At 37.5% G+C, this 12,937-nt stretch overlaps 1 protein-coding gene across 1 annotated transcript in view; it reads right to left on the minus strand.

Annotated features, from left to right (window-relative positions):
• CNTNAP2 (contactin associated protein 2) overlaps positions 1-12,937 on the minus strand; it is a 1,208,164-nt gene that overhangs the window by 409,992 nt on the left and 785,235 nt on the right. The window contains exon 11 of the mRNA XM_074842898.1: positions 10,363-10,469. Within this exon, the coding sequence (XP_074698999.1) occupies positions 10,363-10,469 (107 nt within the window). The remainder of the gene's footprint in view (positions 1-10,362; positions 10,470-12,937) is intronic.

Below are 12,937 nucleotides of genomic sequence, written 5' to 3' on the forward strand. Positions count from 1 at the left end.
GGATTTGGTAAATCCTTGCACACACAAGGACAACACTTTAAATGCTAAAAAAATAATTTGCTTTGGACTTAAGGGTTGAATAGGCTGGGAACACAGTATTAAACCCACTCAGATATGATGTGCCCATCAACTTAGCTCAAATTATCAAAGCTGTAATTATAGCAAATATATTACCTATTCAACAACACTAGTATCTTGTGTCTTCTCCCCCCCCCCCTCCCCCCATCTTTTAACAATTGAGATCTAAATTTCAAAAATTAGAAGTGTCCTTTTATTATTAGTACTGGGTGCATAACCCTGTCATACTGGGAATTTTCCCCTTTAGTTATATTAAATCACCACCAATTTCTAAATCACATTAAAAGTCCCCATAATTTGTCTGATAGCCTGGTGTGACAGAAATTATAAGTCTTTCCTAGACATGTTACTACATATTTTACACAAGAAATCAAAACTTTAACATCAGAAACTTGTTTAAAAAAAGTAATACCATTTCACTGGGAAAAAGAAACTTCCACTAAGTGATTTTTAAAAACTTTTAAGGAACATTTTGAGTGTGCAAAACCTGAAAGCAATCAATAGTAAGAACAATAACAGTTACGCACAGAGATGCACAAGTCAGAGACACAGGTGTATCTAGCTGAAGAGAATTTTCTAAATTTTCTAAGGTATCATATCTGTGACTCTCTATGTCACTCTCTGACAGAGGCTTTTTCCTACAGAGTTTGCACATGAAATGCAAATTATAAGGTTCACTCATTATCTTATCAACATCCAAGTAACAAGAACAAGAACTAAAGAAAGAAGAGGGAAGCAACAGTTTTTAATTTACTGATTCAAAATAGATTTTAATTGGTGTTTTTAATAAAGATCTGCTTTTCCTTATAAAGCTAACAAGGCTCAGTGATGACAGGACTGGAAGTTATTAGCCTGGCTGTAATAAAACTGCCACAGAAGGTAATGAGAGCTCTCAACAAATAACAAGAGTAGAGCTGAATGCTGGGTTTTGTGGTGAGTTGCAGAGTGTAATTTCTTATCCAAGTGACTAGTTCAAATAGAGTCTCTCCTGACAGAGGACAAAAGCCATTCCTCACCATGGACTGTTTAGTGATCTATGCAAGACGTGTTAGGGGTTTCACACCCACAAAGGCCACTGCTATTATGACTGGTTTTAAATAAACTGCTGAGATCAAAATGGCAGTGGAGAAGTCAGAAATTGCACTGACGTGGAAGCTCGTCTGAGACACAACTGAGGTACTGCTCATGTTGCCAGTGGCAATATGATCCTCCTAGGACTTCGTGACAAGATCTTGTGTGCTGTGACCATGCCTGGAGATCCACTCTGTGGTCTCATACAGTAGCTAGACCAACAGATCTAATTTGCTTTGAAAAAATTGGGCATACGGGAGTTTCAAGGATGAGAGATGCTTAGGAGTGAAGTGTGTTTTCTGCAAAGGAAACGAGCAAGTAGCGGGAGAATCCCAGGACAATGTTTCTTATTAAGCATTAAAAGTGGCAAGCAATGTAGATGTGCATGCAAACCCAGTGTAAATATGTCCTGGGCTGACAGTGGGAGTAACACCATTTGATCTTCAAACTTTTGTAAGAGCATAACACTCGTCTTGCACAGCATAACTCACTGCAGCGTCCAGGAACACTGTGCAGAGGAAGCAATGCTTTAAAGCTAGCATCTCTGTACATTTTTAAGCGGTATCTGTAATACATTGCTCCCTCCACTTCTCTGGAATCTAAGCAGAATGCTAAGTAGAAAAAAAAAAAAAAAAAGGAAAGAAGAAAAAAAAGACAAATCTTCAGACATTTGTGCATGTATTATGTCTTTTTAGGAAGCAGCGGGAGCTGTTCTGCAAGGGAGATGAGTCGGGAGCTGCAGACAACCCCTGTGCAGGCTGTGCCCTCGCTGACAGGGTGCCGTCCCACCACCCTGCTGTCCCCAGGCTGGGTCAGGGCAGGGCTGACAGCCCAGGAGGCCATCAGGCAAGGTGAGGCAACAGGTCAGGGGCAGGGACAGAAGGACAAGAGGTTCGGGCACAAGCCTGCCCACAGGAGAGCTGAGGACAGGACAGCGTGTCCCAGTTCCAGCTGCAGTGAGCTCCCCAAACCCATGGGCAGATGGGGTGGGGAGTGCACCCAGTTGTGCTACCAGGCAATTAAGGCCCAGTAGTGCTCTCAGGGTCCTCAGCCTCTGCTGTACAAAAACTTATCACCTGCCTGACCCATCCAGTCAAGCCTTCAAGCACTACTTCTTTAAATCCCAAGACATCAAAGGAGACATTTACCAGTGAGTCACCTACAGGTTTATTAAAAATCCAAATGGAAAGTGACTGGTAGGAAATATGCTGAGGAAATGGCCAAATCCAAGACTAACTCAGCAATCCAACTGATGCACAAAGTAATTTTAAATGGAACAAGAAGAATTTGGATGTCTTGTTATATATGTGACAGAGACTTTGCTATGATTTTTTTTTGTGTTACCATTTATGGGGAGAATTTCTTAAGTGGGGGATTTCTCAAATCCTAACTTAGAAAATATTTATAATACCATTTGGAAGGACATTCTGTGTAAGCTTATGTGCATCTTAGAAATATTTGTGCTTGACAGATATTCTTCACTACTGGGAATTACATCTGTAAAGTGAGGGCCAAAACGTCAAATGGCACACTACAATTTTCATCATCGTCGTCCATAAAAAAAATTTATAATCTGTGTTTGATTCCTTCATCTCACAGGAAAAGACTAAATGAAGGGTCTAATAAAGAAGACATCCATGGTAATATGTACCCAAACTTTAGTAGGTTCCTTGGGAGCAAAGGACGTGAAAGAAAACTAATCACTGGAGGTTTCTTTGAGGGTTTGAATAAAAACTAACATGAGGAAAGCCCAACCAGCATAAACACCTTTCTTTTACTCACTCCTTCAACAAGCTAGCAAACAGTCTCTAGGCATCTTGGATGCAAACAGGTCATTCATCTTTTTATCACCCAGTGAGCTAGGATGTCCATCCATCCCACTCTTTCCTGAGAAACTTCAACTTTTCTTGAAAGACTGCTCAAATTTCACTTCAGTATCTTTCTTTGGGAAGTTACACCTTAGTCTTTTTTCAATATTTTCCTTTTTTTTTTTTTTTTTAATTAAGTTTACTCAATTTTAAGGAGAGTTCTTAAGGAAAAGTATAGGAACATTACCTTTAAAATGTACTAGGAAAAATAGTTCTCCCCAATTTTATCCTCTTGGATATGTTTTTGTTTGAGTCTTCTTTCTTAAGGCAGAGCTGTATCAACATAGAGTTAGGTTTTACATACAGGTCCTGGAAACAATTCTAGTTTTGATGTTGAAGGTTGCATATTGTACTTGAAACACAAAACCAGTTTCTATCAGCATCAAATCCTTAATGACATAATGCCAAGTCTCTTTCCGAGCACAGATAAGACAACTCTAGTCTACAGCTGGTAGTACTGACCACCAAATTACTATGCCTTTTATACACTGACCTGAGAGTTAATCATCAAAAAGTGTGATATACTGAAGAAAAATACTAACAGAGGTTTTGCTAGGTATAGCAAGGTCAATTCGGCTGCACTGGAAGTTATGGGGGTGGGAAATTACTCTCTCTCTGTTACCTTATTTATAGAATAGAATAGAATAGAATAGAATAGAATAGAATAGAATAGAATAGAATAGAATAGAATAGAATAGAATAGAATAGAATAGAATAGAATAGAATAGAATAGAATAGCTATTCTGGGTACCAGGGAGAAGAGCTCAGCACCTCCCTCTCCCCTTCCCCTCCCCAGGAAGCTGCAGAGAGCAGTGAGGTCGCCCCTCAGACTCCTTCTCTCCAAACTAGACAAACCCAGGGCCCTCAGCCGCTCCTCACAGGACATGCCTCCAGCCCCTTCACCAGCTTTGGTGCCCTCCTCTGAGTGCATTCAAGTACCTTCATGTTCTTTTTAAATGGTGGGGCCCAGAGTTGCACACAGTACTCAAGGTGAAGCCCCACCAATGCTGAATATAGCGGGATAATCCCCTCTTTTGACCGTCTGGTTTTGCTGTGTTTAATACACCCCAGGATGCGGTTTGCCCTCGTCCGTCAGGGCACACTTCTGTTCAGCCAGTTTTTCACCCTGTGCACCATCTACCTGCTCATCTTACAATTGGACAAATTGTCCAGAAGGATGCTGTGAGGCACAGTATCAAAAGTCATACTGAAATCTGTAAAAACTACACCCACTGCCTTCCCTTTATCCTAGTGAAGGTGATTATTCTGCTGCTGCCTGGCGGCACTGTGGCTGCCTGTACATTCTCTTGAGAATAATTAGTGTATTTATGTGTCCATAGTAGTGTAACCTGATTCATGAGAACCTGAACAACCTTACTCTTAGTAGACAGTCTGTCTTATTTCACTCAGATTAGGCTAAACAAGTAGAACAGCCTGCAACACTGCTTATTTTTAATCGCAGCAGACACATTTTTTGTAAGTGTTTTTCTATTCTTTACTCACACTTTCCCCTTTCCTCTATTAAACTGTAAGAAAGGAAAAAGCTTCAATACAAGAGATTTCTTTTTCCTGATAAATAATGCATTAATATGCTTATGAAACTGCAAGGCCTTTGCCTTTACTAACAAATCTATTTGAGATCAGAAAAAATAGCCATGCTGTTCTTGGAACTCCCCCAGTCTCCAGTGAAGTGGAAAACCATACTTTGCTTGTGTGGGATGACTATACATCTGTACAGTTTCTTTTATTTTTTCCTAAAGTAAAGTTCAGAGCATATTTTTGCCAAATTATGTATTTGCTTTCTTGCTATGGAACTATTTTCCAAATTGCTGACAGGAAAATATCACTGCCATGCCATCCTTTCCTCTCTAGACTCTAAATGTAGAAAGTCCAGTGTTTCAAGTGTTTCCTCATTTATGGAAATACAGGAAAATCAGTTATTACAAACTGATTGATGAAGGTCTTGCTGAAGATCACAGACTATGCAGATTAAATGTGGGTTTCTGATTACTGATTTTGGCAATAATCAGGAATCCAAATTATCATGGCTTTTACAATGAGTGCAACACAAATGTTTTGTACTCAAAGTGTGTTTCTAGATACTATTAAACTCATTATTAAAGCAATATTTCATTTTAGGGAGAAGGTCAATATTCCTGGAAAAAAAATATCAGTGCCCATTAGACTTCCAGTGACACAATGTATTTATCATTTCAAGAGAAGATTAGTACTTTATTCCTCATTAACTTTGAATCAAAATATATATATGAATCAAAAATATATATGTTTCAAAATATAGGGTAACATATAGGGTAACATTTATTCACAACAAGCTATGAGGAGACAAAGCCACAGAATTCAGAGGTCAAGGTCCATTATATGGAAACTAAGAATCACCACATTGTTTCAAATACTCATTTTGAAAAAACTTACAGCACATTGTCAACTTAAAAATGTAAAAATTGTGTATGTTCTTTTGCAACTGAGTTGCATTCTCTGTATATTCTGATGCAATTAATGTCCCTTCTACTGACAAGAGTATGTAAGGTTGTACTTCTCCTGCTGCTTTTACAGAACTAACAGGCAACAGATTGTGAGCTGGATGTTAGTCCCTACTATGAAACAACTGAAGATTTATAAGCAAACACTTTCCTGTCCAATATTCTTGAAGGAATGGAGGTTGTACCCTAAAAGTATGGACAGTGCTCGTTTGAAGGTGAAATTAAAGAAGAATAGAACTTCTCTCTCATATGAGTTAAAATCGATATAATTAAGATTAATCTTTTGAGTGCAAATTGGATTTTTTTTGTTACTGGAAATCATTAGGAGAAGGCAAATATGATCAAACTATGTTCTCCTGGCTTTTTCCTAAATCTAACAAAGTTTGTGCAGGAGGTTGTAGTTAGATACATCATAGTAATGGTAAACTCTGCGAGTCCTTTATTGCATTTCTCTTACATGCAGATTCTAGAGAAAGCGTGCATTAAGCTATATATTAAAAATCTCAGATGAAGAAACTTGAATGATCATTATTTATCCTGATACATGATTTGTAAATTTATACCACTCTCTTTTAAAGAGGCTGTAAACAGCAGGAAGCATATTAGAGCCTAATACTAGATGTATAACTCACACAAAGTGCGGCAGAGAGGTGTTACCTGAAGATCATGATGGAGATGAGAAGTAATAAGGAAAATGAGCTCCTGTTCTCAAAGGCTTCAGGAACCATTTACTAATAGACTCTGGAAAAATATTGCTCTAAGACCTCTGCACGGCAGGTCAGCCTTTGGTAGACTGTAAAGGTTAATTAATTGGGGATTAAAATATAGCTGATACAATAAAGCTAGTAGGGATGATAGTTACTGTTAATTATAACCCTAATAATTCATTTTAAAATAATTTTGTGACTGTTTCATCACTGTAAATCATTATTTTTAAGTAAATACATTCATTTATCTTTTAGTCTTGTCTAATGATAAAATTTATGCTTTAGCCTGGTATTTGCCAGGCCACAGAGTTTCCTTGGGCACCAAGTATCTGTTCGCCAAAGAAATCTGGCAGATTTCTAGGGTATTTACCACACAATGAGAGATACAGCTTTCCAGTATTTTTAGTTAATTCGCCATTGAGCTCCAGGGACCCAGCTGTAGCAGGATGAAACTAATTATTGTGGAGCAGGGACATCTTTTTCTGTGAATGGCAGCTTAAGTCTCTGACAAGTAAAAAGATAGTGGACACAGAACTTGGAGATTTTGGTGTGTCTTTGAAAGATGAAGAGACTTCCTGTAACAGTGTCCTATTCTGAAAAGCAAATTATTTCATGATCTTAAAATGGCAAATATACATAATTGATTTACACAACTGGAGAGATAATAAGAATTAAAGTTGTTATTTCATATTTATTTATTTGAAACTTTTCCTTCTGTAGCTGTTTATTTTCAGTTATAGTTTCTACTATGTCTCAACCCCAGAATACGTATTTCTCCATCTCTCCAGACTAACTGTTGTTTTCACTATTGTACTATAAATATATTATGACTAGATCTATGTGAAACAAAGCCATTTTGATTCACAAGGATTTCATGCAAACATTTTTCTCTGTTTCACTTCAAGGAGTTCATCCCTTGAGTTTGTCTTTGAATTTGAACTTCAAAGGAACCTAAAACTGTGTTCTGAAATTCAGTCAAGGCTGCAAAGCTTTGCCTTATTTCAGGTCAAAAGCTCAGGAAAGTGTTGAATTCCCTGACCAACGCAAAATCAATTCACTGAAAAAAAAATCTTCAGTAACACAGAATTATCTTGTTCCTTTAAGTTCAGCAAAACCCAAACTTATTAAAATCATCAGCTATGGTATTACAATTGCCACTAATGTAGTCCTGTCTCCAACCTCTTTGAGAAATACTGTTATACCCACCGCACAAACATACACTGAGAAAAGAAATACATATTTTACTGCAGAGTATAATACCATTTGCTTTGTAAAATAATCTTACATTTAAGTAAAATGGTACTGAACAAGTGCTATCTGCACTTAAACTCTTTCCTACTCCACAGAATTATGACATCTGGTAAATTTTACGGCCTTTCATACAACCTGCAATGCTGTTTAAAATTGCTTGCAGCTATTTTCATACCACATACCATTTATCATTCCAACTTCCCACCTTCCCCAGCACCTCCTCTACACTGTTACTGCCACAAACATCAGAACTCAAAAGCAAAAAGCAGCACAACAAGCACGTCCGAGCACATTGCACGAGTAGGAGAGGACAGTTAGGATCAGTATCACTGTAGCAGAGCTGAGGCCCCAGAGCTCAGGACAGTATAACTACAACCTTTGACAAGCTTCAACAAACCCCCTCATTATTGCAGGTATAACTAATACTGGAACATGCTCTTGTAAATACTGATCGTTATTGCCTGCTCAGTAAAGGCAGAGTTAAGGTTGTCTCAGTCTATAGCTTGACGCTCTAATTTTTGGTTTTCACTCATTTTTGTGCCATTAAATTCTATACTCTAGAAAGGCGTAAGACTTCACATGTTCTGACAAAATACCTATTAAGTGAATAGCTTTCTGTTCACCCTCATTTTGTAAGAAAGAAGACTTTTAAAAGTATAGCAACACCCATAGTAAAAAACTAAAATTATGTTCTTTAAACACCAAAAAGAAACAAACCAAAAGTTTAGCCATCTAAGTTAGCAACTTTGCCTGAATTTAAAAAGTAAAGATTTTTGAACAATGTGTCTCCAAATGACCTGGACAGCTATAACCCCATGTACTTCATCCATTCCATAGCTAAAGATGGGGCAATATACTCTAAACCCCTCTTTTGATACCGCAGTGCAGTAGTGCCTTTTATTTGCCTTATTGCACTGTTTTCTCCACAAAAGGCAGGTGAAAATCCTATTAAGAGGAATGTTCACAGCTCCTTGGATTATTACTTCTTTCTTTTGTAATAAATGTGATTTCAGAAAAGCGATGTCATCCATTTGTCCTTGTTACTTCTCTTCGCGGCTCAAGAAGAAGGCTAAACTCTGTTAGGTTAAAGGCTCTCTGCACACACATAAAGGAGCACAGACAGACAATGGCAGGAGGGGGAGCCCAAAAAATACTCTGCTGGGTCATCCAGTGTCCAGGCACCAGCAACTGCGGGGTCTGGGACCCAGGGTCAGTCACTGAGTGCCCAAGCTGAGCCACTGGAGGGATTCACCGTGTGTGTATATGGATGTTCACTGTTCTCGCTGGTGGACGTGCATTCTGCTCATCCAGAGGAGAGTAGGATGAGGCCGTCGGTGCTGTGTTCACGTGTGCGCTCTGTCTGTGATCTGTACAGTCAGCCATGTGTACGTGGTGTATACGGGCTCTGTGGGCACATGCACACCGGGAATGCATTTATGGCCTTGCTACTGGTTGGACCTTGGGGAATGTAGCTCTGGTGGGCAGTTGAATCCAACATGATACAGTTTCCTCTAACAGATAATACTTATTTTCGGAGGCTCACTAGATAAAATATACCTACTTAACTGAGCTTCCATCCCTGCATTTCTGCAGTAAAGCATCTTAACAGACTATCACATGCATAGGAATAATATTTTCCAAATGGCTCTAATAGATCAGCCAAAGCCCTAAAAATATTATACTTTCAGCCAAATAGGAATTTTTTTCTTTGTTTCACTGAAATACTACATCACTGTAAACTCTGTGTTTTGTTTCCCAAGATTAGATGCAACCATGCCACCACTATGCACATTCACGCTTGGTAGAAGGAGGGATGCCCATGAAATTTCTCCCCAAGCATTGGTACTTTAAATATCTCTCTTTAATAAACATTCATTTGCCATTTAACTCTTTCAGTTTTACCAGTTCAGTAGCTAGACCATGGAGAACTTTGCCATTCAATACATACATATCTGTATTAATAGTTAATATATAAAATAAATTCCCTCTTACATTAATACAATGTTTAAAAATAGGATGTTTTTGTTGAAATCCAGACAACTGTGAATTGTCAAAATTTTCTCATTGATTTGGGGTTTTTTGTTTAAAAATGAAAGAGTTCTGCAATTCCCTTTGTAAAAACAGCTGTGGTTATGGTAAAGTAATATAAATTTATATCTCTACAAATCCTTCCTTCAATTTAAACGTTTCACCTGTTCAGAAGCATTTTTACTCTCTCTTCAATATTAAGAGGTTGTTTGCTAAAGAAAAAAGGGAGAAAAGTAAGGACTGGATATGTTTTCTCCATCTTCTAGCTATTTTAGAATGCACTTCACAGATGAAAATCCCACTTTTAGTGTATGAGAGAAGGGGCAGATGACACATGCCACTGACTCAGCATACATTATTCAGAACCTATAAAAAGAGCAACTGTACCTTTCTCTCTTCTTTCTGTGCTTTAATAGTGTAGGGCATGTGGAGTTCATAGGAAATATTTGAGAAACTCATAACAACAGAGTAAATAATTTTATTTTAGAATGGCCAATAATCGGTATACAAACACATCAGGATTAACAACCTGAATCAGCGTCTCTCTAGGAGTGGTCAGCAGCTCTCCCCTACTGCTTAAGGCAGATCTATTGTGTCCGTTTGAAACTCTAGTGTGTAATTGCTGAGAATGTGTTTGCTCAGTACACCCAACTAAGAGAGCTGTACTGCTTTGGACCCCTGCATGATGCATCATAAATATCTCGCTATATAGATAAGGTGGAAACCAACACCTCCTTTCAAAAAAAGGTTTTAGGATCTTTATCAACCAGAGAGGAATGCTTCGACTTTTTATCTCAACGAAAAGACATCAGTGTCTTCCCTACTCCACTGCAAGTTTGAAACTGCAGAATGGCTTACAGTTATGACAAGTGGCGCCACTGTATCCAGTTCCATCACAAGTGCACTTGAAGCTGTCCCACGTCTGGGTGCATTTGCCATCGTGTTCACAGTGATTGGGCACACATCTGTCAGGATGAGATGCAAAGACAGAAAGAAAAACCTAAATGAGCATCCAGATTTACACACAGTTAAATTACGAGCTGACCAAGCAGTGTATCATGTCCCTGCCTGGTAATTAATCCTTGTTATTTCAGGCAGATTAACAGAATTTATATCTCAACACACAACTGCACAAAAGATGATTCATTGAGGCTCTGTTGTAGCCCTTTTACACACAGCAAAAAACTGTGATAAAGGTGGAATACATTCACCCATAATAAATTAGGGTTCTAAGCTGTGTGTGACTGGCACTTAGCTGTCAAAACAAAAAGAACATCACAAGTCACACCTCCTCCTGCTGTGCAGGTGGTGTCATGCCTCAAGGACTCCAGTCCCACAACTGACTGGGTTAAAGAAAGAATGCCAGTGAGTTGCTATTTATCTTTCTGTTGCCAGCAATGGGATGAAGTGGAGGCAGACTGCCTGCTGGCTAGGATGGAAATTACTAATGCTGCATTATTAAAACAAATAATAGACTTCAGTATAAAAGCTGTAAAATTTTTTCTTCACAGGGATTCGTGGCAAGTGTTGTTCACCTTTCTCCCTCCCACCTGCTTTTCTTCTCCAGCTACACTGTTGCTGAAGAGTGGAAGGAACGCCAAAGAAAATGTGGAACAGCAAGAAACAAAGTTATAGCAGAACATATATTTATTGTTTGAAACGTTATCAAAATGTGATTTCAAAGATTTGAGTTTGGCCAGTTTCTTTTCTATCAAAGATAGTTAAGAATGGGAATTGCCATGTACTTTCACCTTTGAAACTATTAAATTTCTATACTTTGACAGGGCTTTGAAGTATAATTTCAAAGAATCTTTTTCTTCTCTTATTAAATTCATTACAGTTAGACTCAGTACAGTCTCTGCATTTTTGATCAAGAACTAAAGGAGCTTTTCTTTCATGCTGAGTTGGCCAAATCTAATTTATGAACTACACTTTTTTATTATGGCATTAAAAATTAAAATTAGGAGACCCCCATTAGACAAACAAATTAAAATATTTTCATAAATGCATTATAAATTAAGTATCCTTATCTCTAAAATAAATCTGAAGGTCACCATATTCCTGTGATAGTTAACAATACTCTACTAAATAACACCCAAGGATCACTTTCCTTTCCTATGTAGCAATTTATTGAAACTGAAAGTATCTGGGTGAACCCCCTGTAAGCTTATGGCCTCATATCTCCTCAAGTTCCAGTTCCAAGTAGATGACTCAGCTAGCAAGAACAACCTGTGTCATGGTATGCATTAGAGACTTGAACATTGTGTACTCACATTTATAAAGATTTAAGGTTTTATGCGTGCCCGTGCAAGTACCTCAGAATATACATAATATAGATGTCTTACATCCTATATCAGTCTGTAGTATTCAAGGCTACCCATTCTTCCTCAAAAAGATCAGAAAATACTAGCTTGGTTAAAAATAGTGTTTAAAGAAATGCTATTCTAAAGCAAGAAACAAAGCATTTAAAAATTTTGTTTTCACAGTAAAATACAGTGAAACTACCCGAGGCAATTATCACAGTTCAATAATTTATGTTTTAACAGGGTTTAAGTGAATTAATTTAGTTTTGTAAGTGTGGCAGGCTAAATGAACAGATAGAACTGATTACTGCTGTTCAGCTAATAAGTGATGACTTTCTCTTGTGTTCTCAACACCACAGAAGAAAAACAAGAGCACATAATAGCACATTTCTAACCACCCAAATGATTAACAATTTATATGGATCCATAGCTGGTGGGTACAAGAGTAGGGAAGAGGGCACTGACATTTCAAAAATAATCTCATAAAATAACTTTTATTCAAGGATATAAACATCCACAGAAGTTCCTAAATCTGATATGGTTTTGTATTTTTTTCAGCCTTTCAAAATAACTGCTTTTGATGTATTTTCTTCTTCATTTACATTTGAACATACATAACTTTTAAAGTATTTTTACAATGACCAAACTAAACATTTTTCTATGTGAATTTCACCAGCTATTTATATGAAGTCTTACACATAACACTAGTGACTAGTTTCACATTTTAGTGCAGTATAACTTACATTTATTGTAGCTTAACAAGTAAAGATACTGCATTATTGACTATATAACTGAGGTAAATGACTTAATCTTGGGAAATATGAAAACCAAGTATTTATCTGTATCATTTAATGGAGTATATTAAGTAATAAACCCAGAGATATTCAGCAAACTCCTTGATGTATATTTTATACCTCTAGTACGATGGTTGGACTAGCCTAGTCTGCATCTGCAAAATTTTTTACTACTCTGCTTTTCCCTGTTCTAAATATGATGTAGTTAGAAATAGGGAGTAAACAATATCCTAATAGTAGTGCTAACTGAAGCTTAAATCAGCCTATTGGATCATTTCCTTAAGTCCTCCCTCCACCCTCAATTATCTGTTAGTTTATTTTATCAGGTATTATAAG

This window comes from Strix aluco, chromosome 1 (assembly GCF_031877795.1).
Source record: "Strix aluco isolate bStrAlu1 chromosome 1, bStrAlu1.hap1, whole genome shotgun sequence".
Lineage (NCBI taxonomy): Eukaryota > Metazoa > Chordata > Aves > Strigiformes > Strigidae > Strix > Strix aluco.